The 16,134-nt window shown below is 43.6% G+C and overlaps 1 protein-coding gene across 3 annotated transcripts in view; it reads right to left on the bottom strand.

Annotated features, from left to right (window-relative positions):
• Window positions 1-16,134, bottom strand: part of PRKAG2 (protein kinase AMP-activated non-catalytic subunit gamma 2) — a 177,204-nt gene that overhangs the window by 113,983 nt on the left and 47,087 nt on the right. For all 3 annotated transcript variants that reach the window (XR_004427668.1, XM_033165488.1, XM_033165489.1), the window contains exons 2-3: window positions 6,834-6,905; window positions 103-385 (exon numbers count right to left, since the gene is read on the bottom strand). Coding sequence is in view for 2 of the 3 variants with exons in the window: in XM_033165488.1 (XP_033021379.1) it covers window positions 103-385; window positions 6,834-6,905 (355 nt within the window). In the remaining variant the exon portion in view is untranslated. The remainder of the gene's footprint in view (window positions 1-102; window positions 386-6,833; window positions 6,906-16,134) is intronic.

Genomic DNA, 16,134 nt, shown 5'->3' with positions numbered 1-16,134 from the left:
GGTAGGACACACTCTCTCTACTTACTTTCCTGCTGCAGGAAAAGGAAATGGGCCTGAAACCCAGAGCACCTTCCCAAAATTTAACAACAAAGAGTTCCTTACTTTTTCTTGATCTGGAGAAGAACTTTATGCCCCCGGGGGAAGTGGATGCGTTGGAGCTGGGGGACGAAGAGTCTTTGGAAGACGACCGGAAGATCCCGCTGAAGCTCATGCGCCGAGGGGAACGAGGGGGAGATTCCTGGTAGGGGAAGGGGAACACTGTTTTGGGCGAGCTGGGACTGTGCTTGGATTTGACCGGGGCAGAGGCTGGGCTGGAAGGCCGGTTCTGGAGCCCCTTTGGGAAAAGTCCTTTGGAAGGGCTCCCTGTGTTGTAGCTGTCTTCCGCCTGCAAGGTAAAGAGAAAGGGGCAATAATTTTTAACAAAAATATATTATTATTCCAAGGCTGACCGCTGTGAAACCATTGACTTAATGAGCATCGGCCTGCAGTGAATCTGCTGCAATAAAATATTGCCTGCCCTTCTCTTAAAAATTATCTTTTGCTGGACTAGCCAAACACTAGCATCTTTCCTGTGTTGGAAAGGCTGTGGAGAGATACAGGTATGCTCATATTTTCATGCATGGTGGAGTCGCACATTGGTATGCATCTTTTGGGGAAAAAAGTTGTTTCTCATTATTTCCAAAATTACACAGCAATCCCTTCCGCCCAATTTGGGTCTTGCCTTGTTATCATTAGTCTCAAATTTAAAGAATAACCTTAAATGCAGATATATAGTATTTTTTCCTATTATCAGCAGTCCTATTAACAACAGCCCAATACTGGAAACAACTTAAAGAAACGCCCCACACCCCACTGAAATCTAATTAAATAATATTTGGAATGTGGCTCTATCTCGCTACAGAAGGGTAATTAAAGGCAGTTCAAGGATAGAGACTTTTGGTGAGACTTGGCTTCATTTCTTTGCCTTTATAAATAGAGACAGAAGGTACTCTTATTCCACCCTCAACGCAAGAATCTCTGTGGAGAGGCTACTTGAAATGATAATGCATAAATAAATGTAATGCTTGTGAACTGTGTACTGCATATGAAACCTAACAAGAATGTACCACTGGACAAGTTAATGTTGTTCTTCTATTGACATGAAAACCAATAAAAAAAATTGGGGGGGGGGGAAGGAATATTGTCTGCCCAACACTGCAGGTGGTCAGAAAACAGAATTAAAGGTCAAATCCCACCTTCTTCTAATGAAAAGTTAACATGCAAAGACTCAATGGGTGACAACAGGGTCCCCTGCAGGGGAGGCAGGACTCACTACCAACATAAGAAGACAATAAGCTACTTGATACCGGTCAGCCTATTTGTCTATCTGGTCCAGTGCTGCTGAACTTTGACAGCAAGTCCATCTCCATTGACTTGGGGAATAAGTCCCATCGCCTTCACCTCTGACTTGGTCTTTTAAATTTGGGACTGAACTTATGACCTCCTGCATGTAAAGCATGAGAAACGATCCATCTCGGTCTCAACAGTAGCCGTTTGTGGATGTGAAAAGAACGGGCAGTTTCTGGGAGCCTAGTTAATTACATAAAATTCTGCCGCAACGGCCAACAAGACAAGCCATGTAGGGTTTCTTGGGGGGGGGGGGAGCTGAACTGCAGCAATGGTGAGCAATGGGTCAGACCAGAAATCTATGCCTTCTTGGACCCCCTACCTTCTGCCGAAGAAGAGCTGTTTTGCCTCACATGCACCACCCTGGGAGCTGATAATGGCTTTTTATGGTGCACAACGTGCAGCAACAGCCGTTTTTAAAACTCAAATTTTATTTTAACCGGAATATAACAATATTCCCTTTAACTGGACTGAAACGTGCTCATACGTTATAACAATCTTGGTCCTATGGAGGGCGGGAAGCAATTACGCTGATATTAAAGGCATGTGCCATGCGCATGACTATCTCAATTGCTTTATGGCTACAGCCATTAGCCTGGGGGGGGGGGATCCGGTCCATTTCCCGTTCTCTACTCTTGATGCTGCAGCAATTGTTCCAGTCAGAGCACCTCAAGTGAGATAATTTGATTAATTATTTACCTTAATGACAAGGAGTAAGAAAACATTAAAGCAGAAGATGAGTGTAAATATATATATACACATATTTGCTTCCCTATTAGCAATTCATTTAATCTATTTTTCCTTCTCTGTGCTTATCAGACAGGTATATAGTCCTCAATAAAGAACGCATACACAAGTACCCATGACTTCTAACGATACCCAGCCCATATTCTTGATACCCGGCAGCTACAGAAGCTCAGTTGCAGAAGCCAAAGGGTTCTTATTGTTCTTAGCAAATCCTGTTTAAATATTAGTCAAGAAGGAAGGCGGCGGGACCTCTGGCATCCTCAGATGTTCCACAGGCTGAGCAGCAGAGGGCGAAGGGAGCATGTGGAACACAGTGCAAGCCGAAGGAGAAAACTCCAGCAAACAAGCATTTTGCCAGGGACCTCCATGCACAAGCATTACTCTGCAGAGCAGCTACAAATGATCAGTCCCACACCTAACTTCTCCACACAAGGCCCATGTGGCGATGCAAAACTGAATCTGGGATCCATAGCTAAGCTCCAGGCCCTTGCTACTCAGGGTGTTAAGCTTATTCTTATTCTTATTGCCTCCAGAGTACACAAGTGCTTTAGAGAGCTGCAAAAGCAAGACAGACTGAAGAGCTTGGAGTCTAGACTTTGGCACCAGAGGTCTTTCCTTATGCCTCTACCTGAAAGCTCATTTAAACAGACAATACTGCCATGCGCCTTTTGATGCAGTAATTATTATTATTATTATTATTATTATTATTATTATTATTATTCCTGCATTTGGGTGTTTATATTTAATTGTGTGCTTTCTCCTGAACTATAAATCTTTTATATTATTTTCAGGGAAAGAACAGGATTTGTTTAATAAAGATTTAAGAAGAAAATAAAGCACCCAATGAAGTGATGAACAGATTTATTGTAACAAGCAGCACCAACTCAGATCTTTGCATGGTTTGAACTGGAGCATTCCTTACGGAAAATCCACAGCTAAGTACAAACATTAACTCAGTCTCCCCATTTTAGGCAGAATTTGCTGATCCAGAGTCTCTACATGGAGAATATATACCGGTATACAGTACTGCCCCTCAATGAGGCCAAACTTATTCACAAAATGTTTAGGGGCATGCGTCCCCCTAGAAAAAAGCACTGTATGTATATGCATATGCATATGTATATGTGTGTTCATGCATACATACATACATACATACATACACACACACACACACACACCTCTAAAAGTACTTTTACTCATCTCCCTGAATTTCTTTTCCCCTCCACCTTTTCTTCTTAACTTATACTTTGTTTCCCCTCCCAAAAACTTATATTCACTTCCTCCTCTCGTTATCTCATTCCTTTCTATTCCCATTTACAGTGGTACCTCAGTTTAAGAACAGCCCTGTTTACGAACTATTCGGTTTAAGAACTCCGCAAAACCGGAAGTAGTGTCCCAGTTTGTGAACTTTACCTCGGTCTAAGAACAGAAGCCGAACGGTGGAAGGGCACTGGCGGCGGGAGGCCTCATTAGGGAAAGCGCGTCTTGGTTTAAGAACGTTTTAGTTTAAGAACGGACTTCCGGAATGGATTAAGTTCGTAAACCAAGGCACCAGTGTATTATTATTTTAAAACAGACTAAAACAAACTAAGGTCCGCGGGCCAGATAAGGCCCGCGGGCCAGATAAGGCCCGAGGGACTCATTTATCCGGTCCACAGCAACCCCTGCCGCTGCCCACTCGTGGCGTGGCTGACCACTTCTGGATCGGAGAGCACTGGAAATAGCTTGTGTGCACACGTATGGCCACACATGCACAAACTGTTTCCGGTGCTCCTCCGACCCGTAACTGCGCCGGAAATAGCGTGTGCGCACGCGTATGGGCACGCACTTCCCCACCCTCCGGCCCGCTGTGCGAATGGCAGTGGAGACACCAGCCCGAGGCACAGTAAGTTTGCTGACCCCTTTTTTAAAATATTAACCTTTTACCTCATCTCCTAATTCCTTTCAACACTTTCACTGACTTCCAAGGCCATATCTGACTCCTGGGCCTGAAGCAAGTGTAGAGGCAGAGTGTGGTGCTAAGGTCCACGTGGCCCCCTGTTTGACTATACCAACTGGCAGTGGCCTCTCCAGGGTTCAGACTGGGGACATTCCCAGCCCTATCTGAAGATGCCAGGAATTGAACACGGGGCCTTCCACGTGCACAGAGGAAGCTTTAACACTGAGCTACAACAACCCTTCCCTGATAGGAAGAAAAAAATTCTTTCCCTTAGAAGGACAGGCCTGGAGACATGGAGTTCCTTATTTCCTTCAAGCAAAGGGAGCGATGGCGCACACCAGATTAAACTAAACGATATGCTATCTGTCTTCATGTCAAGGTGCAGTTAGATTAGTGTCAATCGAGGTGAGGGAATTTCAATCGAGTGAGGGTATACCACTGCACAACGTAGCTCATGTCTCTCCAGATAGCTTTCTTGGACTGTACATACATCCTCAGAGGCAAATGCAAGATTAAATGGGCTGTTAGTGTGTGTCAGTGTGTTCTGTATCTGGCTGGGGTCTGGGTAAGGATGTAAGGAGACCGTGTTTTCAGTCCTGTCCTGAGTTTGGCATGCAATAAGCGCAGCTTCTGTTGTTCTACAGTTCAGCTTCCACTCAAACCTACATTACCATCCCCTCCGACGTTTATCCGATGAAAATAGGGAACTTCTATTCTCCGTCAGGAAGCTTCTCCTGTCACCTTGAGCCAACTTCACTGCCTCAACCTACATCGCAGGATTGTTGTGAGGGAAGGGATCATGCGCAACAACCTCCGCAGATAAATGAAACGAAATGGAAGTTTCAGCAGCAAGCTAAAACTGCCAGCTGGCAGTTAAGTCTGGAGGAGCAACAGAACCTTGTGTTATAGCCACCATTTTCAAACTCACAGCAAAGCTAAAAATGTCACAAGCTGGGCTGGGGAGGAAGGAATGAGTCAATCAGTATTTGCAATAGGTCTTCCCCAAGAAGTACAAACTCAATCTCATCTGCCTACAGAAACACTCTCGCCAAGCGACATCTAATTTACCCCTCAGGTTTGAAAGTTACATGCATACCTCGGAAATATTGCAGGTTCAGTTGCAGGCTACCACAATAAAGCAAATATTGCAATAAAGCCAGTCACACACCATATATACCGTATATAAGTTCTGTTTACACTATACTGTAGTCCATGGGTAGGCAAACTAAGGCCCCGGGGCCGGCCCAATCGCCTTCTAAATCCGGCCCACGGATGGTCTGGGAATCAGGGTGTTTTTTACATGAGTAGAATATGTCCTTTTATTTAAAATGAATCTCTGGGTTATTTGTGGGGCCTGCCTGGTGTTTTCACATGAGTAGAATGTGTGCTTTTATTTAAAATGCATCTCTGGGTTATTTGTGGGGCATAGGAATTTATTCATTATTTTTTTTCCAAAATATAGTCCGCCCCCCCCCCAAAAGTCTGAGGGACAGTGGACCATCCCCCTGCTTAAGAAGTTTTCTGACCCCTGCTGTAGTCTATTAAGCCAGGCCCCCTAGCCAGCTCAACTCCTGCAGCCAGAAGCGTGGGTCTTCCTCCCCCTGGAAGAAGCTGGGCTGCCTGCAGCTGTACCCATGTCCTCATAAGGAGCAGTATCTGCAAAGCACAATAAAACTGCATGTACAAGACTGAATCACTCACTCTCCAATCTTTTACAGAAAATTATATTTTCATCTGCAGATGAGAAGCGATAACTCCGCATCACTGATGGTGGTGGCGGCGGCGACCCCAAAACATTTAAAGTGCTGTAATGTAGCTTCACTTAAGAACCATTTTTTTCTTCTCAGGCAATCAGATTCTACACTCCTAAAGTGTGTCGTGCTTAATGCTTCATTGTGAAAGGTGTGAGTCAGCTCTGCAGAATTTAAAATGGATCTCTGCTTACTAAGGCAAAGGGTTTTGTGAAACGTTAACAGCCAGAAAGAAGCGTTCCCAGCATTTTTCTTGAAGCTGTCCCAAGAGGTGAAATATCGCAAGAGTACCAGACTTAACAACAAAGCTCTTCCCCTGCCCTTTCTGCACAAGGGGAGGCAAAAGAGGAAATAATAGCTTGCTCCTGATTTGCTGGAAAACAATGAATTCTGCAAACCATGGTTTGCCCCATTCAGACACAAAAATATTATTTGCCAACAACTGAGTTCTGAACTGGCAGTGTGCAGAGAGAAGGAGATCATATCCCATATATTGTGGCTGTTAATACATGTAATGCCAAACCATGGTTTAGCATTGCATCTGAATGCACACCACTGTCTTATGTTTGAGCTATTTGTTTTGGGCTACCTGGCAGTTGAATTCCTTACCTCTCCTGGAGGGATTTTAGCTCGCTAAAGGGTCTGTTCACATGTCCAAGGTAAAAAAGTTATAGCAAGGCCATGCCTCCATTTTCCTCACATACCAAGCTGGTCCTGTGGAAGTGCCTCCCGTGGAACCAGATCCACAGGTCAGATTAAGGGTGACTTCCTTTTGCCATAGAAGAGGCCTTTTCCCAAGACCACTTGACCACATCATCAACACAGAGGGGAACAAGGGACCTTTGCAGCAACTTCCACTTAAAAATATTCATCTGAATCAGCCATATCTGGACAAACCAACATGGCCAACGTGAACTCAGTGAAACAGGTCTCTGAATTCTGGGAAGATTGATGGAAGCACCACCAGTTTTCACTAGCAAGAGATAGAAAGAAGACTCAGAAAGTCCTACCTTCCGTGAAGCATGCTTCTCTGCACTGTCCACATCTCCATCCAGGAATGGCATGGCAAACGAGCTGAGATCCTAGGAGGAAAGAAAAAAGGAAATTTATAGTCTTTCAATTAAAGTTTCTAAAGGGCACACAGACTAGAATAGAAATGCAATATGTAGTATGCAAAAGGAAGCTTCAGAAGTCATTTTATAAAATGAAAAGCAGCTCTGGGATGGTTAACGCTGAGTGGTGTAGTGGTGGTGGTGGGGCGCTTAACTTATTTGCTGGCTGTTTATCCACTTATTTGAGCAGCTTTACTCTTCCATTGTATAGTCCCAGGTAATGTTTGCCTTCCCAAAGAGGCATTTGGCCTGCTATTCTATTCCTACTTACCTGGGAGGCGGGATATTAGAGAATTCCATTAAAAATAGAAATGGGAGCGGAAATTGCCAACGTTCATTTTATTCATCCCACTCTTCCAACAGAACTCAGTCTAGCCAATACAATCAGTATTTGCTGCAGTTGTTGCTTTCAGACTGTAAATAGTACATAATTGATCACGTGTCAATTCCCCAGTGCTTTTTTCCCCCTTAAAAAAATGTTTAAGGGTACTCTCATTTACTCAAGAAAATCACCATTTTATAGTTCAAATTGGGGGAAATAAATACGGTAAATGGACAAAAGTACAAATATTCACAAAATGTTTAGGGGTATGCATCCCCCTAGAAAAAAACCACTGGGTACCGCTGTGGCAGGAGGGTAAATGGTGTTTCCGTGCACTCTGGTTTCCATCATGGTGTGTTTCATTGCGCCAGAAGCAGTTTAGTCATGCTGGCCACAGGACCCGGAAAGCTGTCTGCGGACAAGCACCAGCTCCCTCGGCCTGAAGTGAGATGAGTGCCGCAACTCCATGGCTGCCTTTGACTGGACTTAACCATCCAGGGGTCCTTTACCTTTACCCTTTTTTACTTATTTACTTACCTATTTATTTATCTATCTCTCTATTTTTATCACACTTTTCTATATAAAATACCCAACACATCAAACAAAACTAAAACAACTAGATCTTAAAATGGATTAACTATGATCCAAACCCACAGAGAACAGGCGGACAGACATAAGCTATTTTCCAAAATATATAGTAGGTGAATCAGCTGTCGCCTAGAATCTCCGAGGAAATGAGATGCTAATAGCATTTTTAGATGAAAACCTATTGTCACAACATCACACCAAAGATGTGTGAATATGACAAGTATGTGTTTGCAATTGCAGGTGTCAGAGAGGAAGCCTTGTCACGAAGCCAAGATAGGGAGAAGTTCCTTCCACTGTATTGAACAGGGGATTTGCCTGTGCAATGTGTTAAGGGACACTAATCAGATTGCCAACTTAAAGAACCAACAGGAACACAGGGAAAGGGAGAGGGGAGAAGTCTATACTCCTTTATTTTATTTATTGCATCATCGCCCTCCCTTTCTTCCACGGAGCTCAAGGTGGCATATATTGTTTCCCCCTTCCAAATTTCATCCCCACAACAAGCATGTGAGGTAGGCCAGAACCTCAACTAAAGCATCCATGGCATTAAAAACCAAGGAAGGAGACTCCACTGTCTCCAGAGGGAGTCAGTTCCACTGTCAAACAGCTCTTACTTTCAGAAACTTCTTCCTTGTGACAGCCCTTGGGATATTTGAAGATGGCTATTATATCTCCTCTCAGTCTCCTCTTTTCCAGGCCAAACGTACGTACCCAGCTCCTTCAACCATTCCTCATAAGTCTCACAAAGGTCTGAAGTAAAATCAGAAAACAGGTAACATGGCTATCCTAGAAGCTTCAACACTTTCCCCAACCCAATGCCCTCCTGATATTTTGGACTAAAACTCCATTCATCCCTGAACATTGGTCATGCTGGCCGGCTGGGATGAGAGATGTAGTTCAAAGCATGTATTTCACGATGGGCAGGTCCATGCTGCATTCAGCAAGGTGGTTTAATAGTTACCTGGGGTCAACTTTTCCTTCAGAGTTGTGAGACTGAATCCTTCAACGCTCTTTGCTATTTTGGTTCCGTTTAGTCCCTGAAGCAGACAAAAGGTTCTCTATGGCCCTTCTCCACACTACACAGCAACTCTTTATTTTCCAGAAAAGGGAGAACAGAAGATCTAAATCTACTCCTGCTCTCTCATACATGATACATGTTCTGCCCATCTTCTGAGTCAGTTAAAAGTAGCCCTGTTAATTCCAGCTCATTCTCTTTCTAGAAGGTTCTGGATTAGAATGCTCTCAAATGCAGAATGAGGGCAGTAGGCTACCCTGATTTCCCTAGCAGCCTCTCTCTGCATACCCCAGTATCATATTCCCAAGGGTAACTCAATAAAACACAAACATTTGTTACGCATAATATCACCACTAGCAATCTTCAGACCTTGCAGGAAGCAGAAGACATTCAGAACAGAAGATTGCAATCGGTGCAATAACTTCAAATTAAATTCAAAGGAGATGATCCCTTTGTGGCACCATTCAATATATTTCCATTAGCAGGAGCTATGTTCTCGTTAAATTAATTAGCAATAATTAACAAAAGCCGGGGTAGCGGTGGTGGTATTTGCGCTGGTGATCAGACAGCTTTGAGTGATGCGAAGAAAATTACACTTATGAGACAAATATGCCCAAGTCATCTTTAATTAAGGAAAATAAACTGTAATTACATCCCTGCCCTGGCCGCTTGCTCACTGTCGGGTGGACTTTTGTGCTTATTGAACAATGTGCTGTTTTAGTATGTTGCTATTTAGCAAACATGTGCTGAGAATGAGCACAGACAAAGAGGAGAGAGCATTGCATGAACCGTAGGTTCAAATCCCCTCCTAGGGCTGGGTTCAGATCCTTTCTCAGGTGCAGGAAAGGATTTGTGCCCAGCCAAAGTACAACGCTCTATCCTCTACCCTGCAACCTTTCCCTGTTAAATGCCACATTCTCTGTTGGATTAATCTGCTTCTCAATAACCCACTGTGCTCAATAACTCACATGTGCTCTACCAGTGAGCTATGGCCCCTATTGAAGAACACTTTCCAACCTGTAACCTCTTCAATTCGTGACAAATAATGGTCACTCACGGGGAATTATTGGAGCTGATTGAGATGCAGAAAGAGAGAGAGAGAGAGCAATTCAGGCAAGTGAAGGCATCAGAGGGATTGAAGTCAGGTTTCTTTCAAGTGATTATTTTTGCTTAAGGACCTGAATGTGGATGGTTTTAAAAGAATAAATCAGTAATGCTAATCTCAAATTCTTGGCATCTCAGACTAACCTAAATTAGGTGATCCATTGGCCTTTTATATCTTAAGCCCCAAATCTGGAAAGCACCAGGGGTACCTAGAAAAGGGCATATTTTCCAACATTTCCAAAAAAGGGAAGCATCAATTCCAAACACAAATGCCCTATGAAACCTACAAATGCCCTATGAAACCTACAAATGTCCTATGAAAACTATTTTGCCTTGGGGAGGATCCACAGGCAAAGTTGTGGCTTGGTGCGGGGGGTGGGGGGGAGGTTAGCCACTCATGACAGTCCCAACTCTCCTGCTCTCTCATACCAGATTTCAAAGCTGAAGCTTCAAGAGCCATGAGGTTCCAGAGATTGCCTCGTACAAAGAGAGAAAAGCTTGGAGATGTGGGTCCCCACCAACCCAGTCTCCCGTGCCCAGCTCCTTAGACACCAAACCATAGAGCTCCCCTCAAAACTGAGTATGAGCAAAAGCAACTTGATATACGTATAAGCTTTGCCCACCATATTTGAATAACACATAGTGAAGGCCACAGACAGGTATCTGCAGGTTAAAATGCAGAATCAGAGTTTATGAAAACCCATTTGTTTCTTCTGGTTTATAGCGATTATTTACTTCAATGCTCAAACGTTCTCTTGGCTTTGACATTCTGCACACTTCACCAAGGGCATGTGTGTGTGTGTTTTCTCTTGAAAGAGTGACAAGCTAAATTGTCAGTTGCCAGAAGTGGGGTGGCTGGCTTTCAACGTGACTCCAAGAGAGTGGGTGGTAACAGATGCAGAACAGTACATTCACACAAGCCAGTAAGCAATGCAGCCTTCATCAATCTCTGATCATTCAGGAAGCAAACAGAGGAAGAACTACAACAAGAGAATGGCTGAGCTAGGCCTTTTGAAAGTGCTATTTTAAAAAAATCTGATTTGGTTTTTGTGAATAATAATTATAATAATTTACTTATACCCTGTCCACCTGACTGGGTTGCCCCAGCCAGTTTCGTCGAGAAAGTTATTGTTTGTGCAAGTAGGCTGCACATAAAAACTGTATGGATTTGTCTATGCTATTACCAGCTTCCTCTATTTATACACTTTGCTTTCATTTCTGGAAAGAAACTGGCCCCAAGGTCTATATTAAAAGGATTTATAACGCTGCCATGTTTCTAAATCTTTACATTGTACAATGTAATTCTATTGTGACTGGTGGGACTTGAGGTTCTTAACTTTTTGTAATTCTTTGCACTCAGAATTATGAAGTCCTCCTGTTACGGATAGAACATTCGTCACAAACAGCAGATGGACACCTACAGGATAAATAGAACAGGATTTTTTTTGTACTGCTTTTCAATAGGAGATAATGAAAAAAGATGCCTGAATCTTTTTGTGTTTCCTGCGCAGTTATGAAAATTCTGCTCAAAAGCACAATCCGTTTGTTTCTACTTTCCTGGGATTATTGCTGCATTGAACACAGTGGAACTTACTTTTGAGTAGACATGCTTAGGCTTGCATTGTACATTCCTGTGTTCAGATCAGTGAACAGTCTGGGAGCTAAGGCATTGCAGACCTTGTGACTAACCCCTAAATTCATCATTTATTGGATTTAAACCCCACCTTTCTCCCATGGAACTCACGGCTGAATGCATGGGGTCCCCATGACGTCTCTCATCCAGGCAGGGTCCAGACTCTTAATCTCAAGGTTGCTGGTTCGAGCCCCACATTGAGCAATATATTCCTGCATTGCAGGGGGTTGGACTAGGGGGCCCCCAGGCCCCCTTCCAACTAGTCTATGATTCAGCAAGATGGCTGCAGCCCATGCCCTGTTGTTATGACTGTATTTTAATATCACTGAAAATCCCTGTACCCATTCGATCGGTGAAGTGTCTAGCACACAAAGAAAGTAGACAGAACCCACCTTTGCATCCAAGCGCCATGTTAGCAACTGAACTAAACTGCTCTGCCCTCTAGAAAACCACAGACCATAAGGTTTCGTTCTAGTGAGTCATGCTAGGCACAGAGCATCTTGCAAACTGTCATGCTCTGTGCTCAGGCAAGGCAGAACACAGGCTGGGTACTAGGCAGACAGAAGCAACACTAGGTAGAGAAAGTCTCAGACTGAATGCAGGCCTTGAGGTACCCAAAACCTCTACGTTGCCCCTGCAGGGCACAAACTGAGCTCCAGCCCTATGTAGCCCTGTGTGCACAGCTGCTTCCAAATTGAGAGTTCTGCCCAAACCAAAAGACACAGAGGCATAGCCCTCTCCATTGGTCTCCTACTATGGTGGAGTGCAGGAGTCTCCGGCTGCGCCCTTGTCCTCCATGGAGTTTCCCGAGTCTGAAGATGGCAGTGCCACATCCTCTGGCCAGGGGGACACATGCGTCACAGAGTGGCAACACTTCCAGGGTGTGTCACATGTGCCCTTCCCTTTCTGTTTTGGAGTCTTCCATCACCTGAAGGCGACTCCTGGTCCCTGACAGAAGCCTGCTCTGGACCAGGAAGTTGAAGGCACTGCACAAATGTGGTGCCACAGTGGCGATCAGTTCTGCCTTTAAATTTTGTTCTATGCCGTTGTCCAAATAATGTAAAAACGTACAAAATCTCAAAGGCGCAAGCAGAGTGAAGGCCACCCTTCCATCTCTCATCAGTTAGGGAAACAGCTGTTCTTCCTGCTTGCTCTGTGCATTCTTTTTGGTTAATAGCCATGACTAATTCTCATGAGCAAAGAGATCAGCTGGCACGCAAGGATATTAAAGCCTGAAGATTACCGTTATTATCAATTGTTTACCCAGTGCTTTTGATTCGCAAACATCTTTCGAATCCTTGATTTGTTTCATCTTCACAACAACTCTACATATGGGGAAGGCACTGTCATTTCCATTGTTTCACAGAGATTGGCAGCTGAGGTTGGTGGAAGGGTCATTGCTGCTCAAGATTATTCAGCAGAACAACATTTACCATGCACTCAAAACCTTCAGTGTGTTCCTAGTACTATACAAAGCATAAGAGACCACTGCACTATAGTCAAAATGTTAACTGTCCATGTTTTTCGCAGATAAGCAAGTGAGGTGAGCGAGAGAAACACAGGGACATGATGGATGTTCAGCCACAGTGATGACTTCTACCCATTCTCATAACAACTAATGAGATGTAATTTACTATATGGTAAAAAATCAGCATACTCCATTAAATACAACAAATACTAATATGGATAAAATTAAGTAAAATAAATGAAATTGAAGACTTAGGAATTTAAAAGAGAAATAGAAAGTCTATGTGGACCCAATAGGGTCAATTTTTCTGAGAAAATGCCTGAGAATTTTCTTTTTTTTTACCCTTCCACTTTGCAGAATTTCCCCAGGATATTCTCCATCTTTTTTCGGTGTGTGTGAGATGGCTGCCATCCCCCACCTTCCCTCCAATGCTGTGGAAAGATGGTAGATCTGGGCAATGTGGGAGATGCAAAATGGTGGCCAGAGTTGATGTTGCTGCCACGTGCCATGGCAGTGGCAGCAATAACAACAAAAACTCTAAACTTAGGAAAACAAAAAATAGCTGTGCTGTTCTCACAGTTAATGGTGAGCCCCACCCCAGAAAACAATTAGAGAATTTCTACTCCCCTTGGAGAAATTTGGTGAAATGATGTGTTGTCCTTCCTACCTGTACTCATCCCTTTTCTCCACCCACAATTATGGTGGGAAAACTCACGAGTCCACAAAGAGCTCTAATATTTCCAGATCTATATTCTTTGTGCATCTCAGCATGTGGGGGGCGGGTGCTACACTGCTTCACTTCTAGAGTCTGTCCACGATTAGTGTCAAGCTTTGTTAAGATGGAGGCAGATGAAACTGAATTTAAAAAGACAAAACTGTGAATACATTTTTTTTGTACCAGACTGTTCTGGAGACACAACCTGTTCTTATCAAAACATATTTCATGTTATGCAGCTAAAATGAGATGTTCAGGAGTTGGCGGAAGTAAATTGGCAAGTCACAACTGCATTGCATTTCTTTGATTTTCAGACCCAGAGAAAACTCACAGAATTCCTGGGCAGCTACCAGGGTCTCAGTACCCTGGCAAGGCCTGTTGTAAACAACTGTCCCTGGGTCTCTGCTTTGAAATATGTATGCTGGTGCTTTTATCAGTCCCAGGCAGTTGATGTACTGAAACTCTGAGGCACTGGTGGAAGTGAAAATGGCAGCTTCAAGATGCACACCCAGATAGGAGGAACCCCACTTGCATAGAAGAGAGACCGCTGAAAGGCACTTGGCTGAGGAAGGGACTCAACAAAGGTAAGTTTGCAGCATGGGCTCAAACCTTAAGCTGGTCTCGTTAGATGTCCACAGCAATGCTCAGTGTTGTGAGATCACACACTTCGAGTCCACATTCCAAAGCCCCAAGATGCTCGGTGTTTGCTCAGGAAGGTGAGTGAGTAGAAGACAAACTCTATGATAGAGGAGTATTCTCATCCCTGCTACCTGATCCTTTAAACTAGGGCAGTGTTTCACAATTAGCTAAATTCTGTAGATCCCGTTTTTCAAAAGCCAAGCCGTAGACCCCCTACTTTTGAAATTTGTTACATCGCTATGGTAGTTTTCGTTATGTTAATAGTGCCACGGACCATCTGGATGGGTCCACAGACCACAAATAGGGAACCACTGGGCTAGAGCTATCAGGGGATTGAAACTGGGATGTCCTGCATACAAAGTATGAGCTTGGCCACTGGGCTACAGTCCCACCCCAAGACAGAAGATCATTTGCCAGCCTCACACTCCAAGTCAATAACCATGATTCAGGCTACAATGCACAGAGCTGCATTGTTGACTACATCAAGGAACAAGTATGACATCTTATGAAGGATGGCAGCTTTGATTCATTACAAAGATGACCTATCTCTAAAAATCAATAGAAAACATGGCCGTATTTGTTTGCTCAGGGAAACTGAGCAAGGCTGACCTCGCAAGATTAAATGCCGATCCAAACTCTGAAGTTTGAGGCATCTGGTTCTGACAATGGCTAAGAAAAATAAACAAATTCATCTGGTAGAAAAGAGCTCATATGCTTATATTCAGGGAAATGGAGACAGATAACAAAGTATGTTTATTCATCAGTCTTCCTGGAAGGTATGTCATTCGACCGGCAATCCTGTCAAGTAATTTTATCAGTCCCACCATGACAGAGATGAAAAAGTGAAATGAGGAAATGAGGATCAGGAATGAATGCTCTTTTCAACTATCGTCCCACAAAAAAAAAAAATGCAGTAAGTTTTAAGAATGGAGCAGGACCTTTATAGTGAGGGCACCTCTACTGCAGAATCCTCTCCCCAAGGAGACTAGCACTGCCCCCTCCTATATCAACCTTCTCCATGCATTTAGATCTTCAAATGAGGTTCTTTCCCCATCTGTAGATGAGTTGTGTTATGCATTTACACAAGAGAGAGCCGCCTTGATGAATACCCTCCAGAAGGAAGGAAGACGGGGGCCAACATTATATTCTTTTCAGTGCCAGGTTAAGACCATTTTATTTTCTGTGGCTTTTAAAATCTACTATATTGTTTTAAGTGATTACATAGTTTCTTGCCGATTATTATTTTGGGTTTTATTGCTGGCTTTAATGCAGTAGTAGTAGTAGTAGTAATATTTATGTATATGCCACCCATCTCACTGGGCTGCTCCAGCCACCCTGGGCAGCTCCAAACAAAAGAACAAAACACTGCTGCTGCTGCTACTGTGAGTGTCTGGGAAGACCGCTCCCTCCTCCGGCCAACTCCATCGGGCCTAGGAGGCAGGCCTACACTCACCAACACAGCTTAAGAGGCGCCGAAAAGGGCAGCCTCGGCTCTTGCTCTGTAAATTACTATTGTTTGTATAATGTATTTTACATTGTAATGTAGCCAAAGCAAATTCCAAGTATATTGAAAAATGTACTTGGCCAATAAATTATTATTCTATTCTATTCTAAAGAACAATACAACATCAAACACTAAAAACTTCCCTGAAGAGGCTATGTGGTGAGAGCCACTGAGAGCCAGTGTGGTGTAGTGGATAAGAGCGGTGAACCAG

The sequence above is a fragment of the Lacerta agilis genome, chromosome 12 (genome assembly GCF_009819535.1).
Source record: "Lacerta agilis isolate rLacAgi1 chromosome 12, rLacAgi1.pri, whole genome shotgun sequence".
In the NCBI taxonomy this organism is placed as follows: Eukaryota; Metazoa; Chordata; class Lepidosauria; order Squamata; family Lacertidae; genus Lacerta; species Lacerta agilis.
This window is presented reverse-complemented; position numbering and strand designations above follow the sequence as displayed.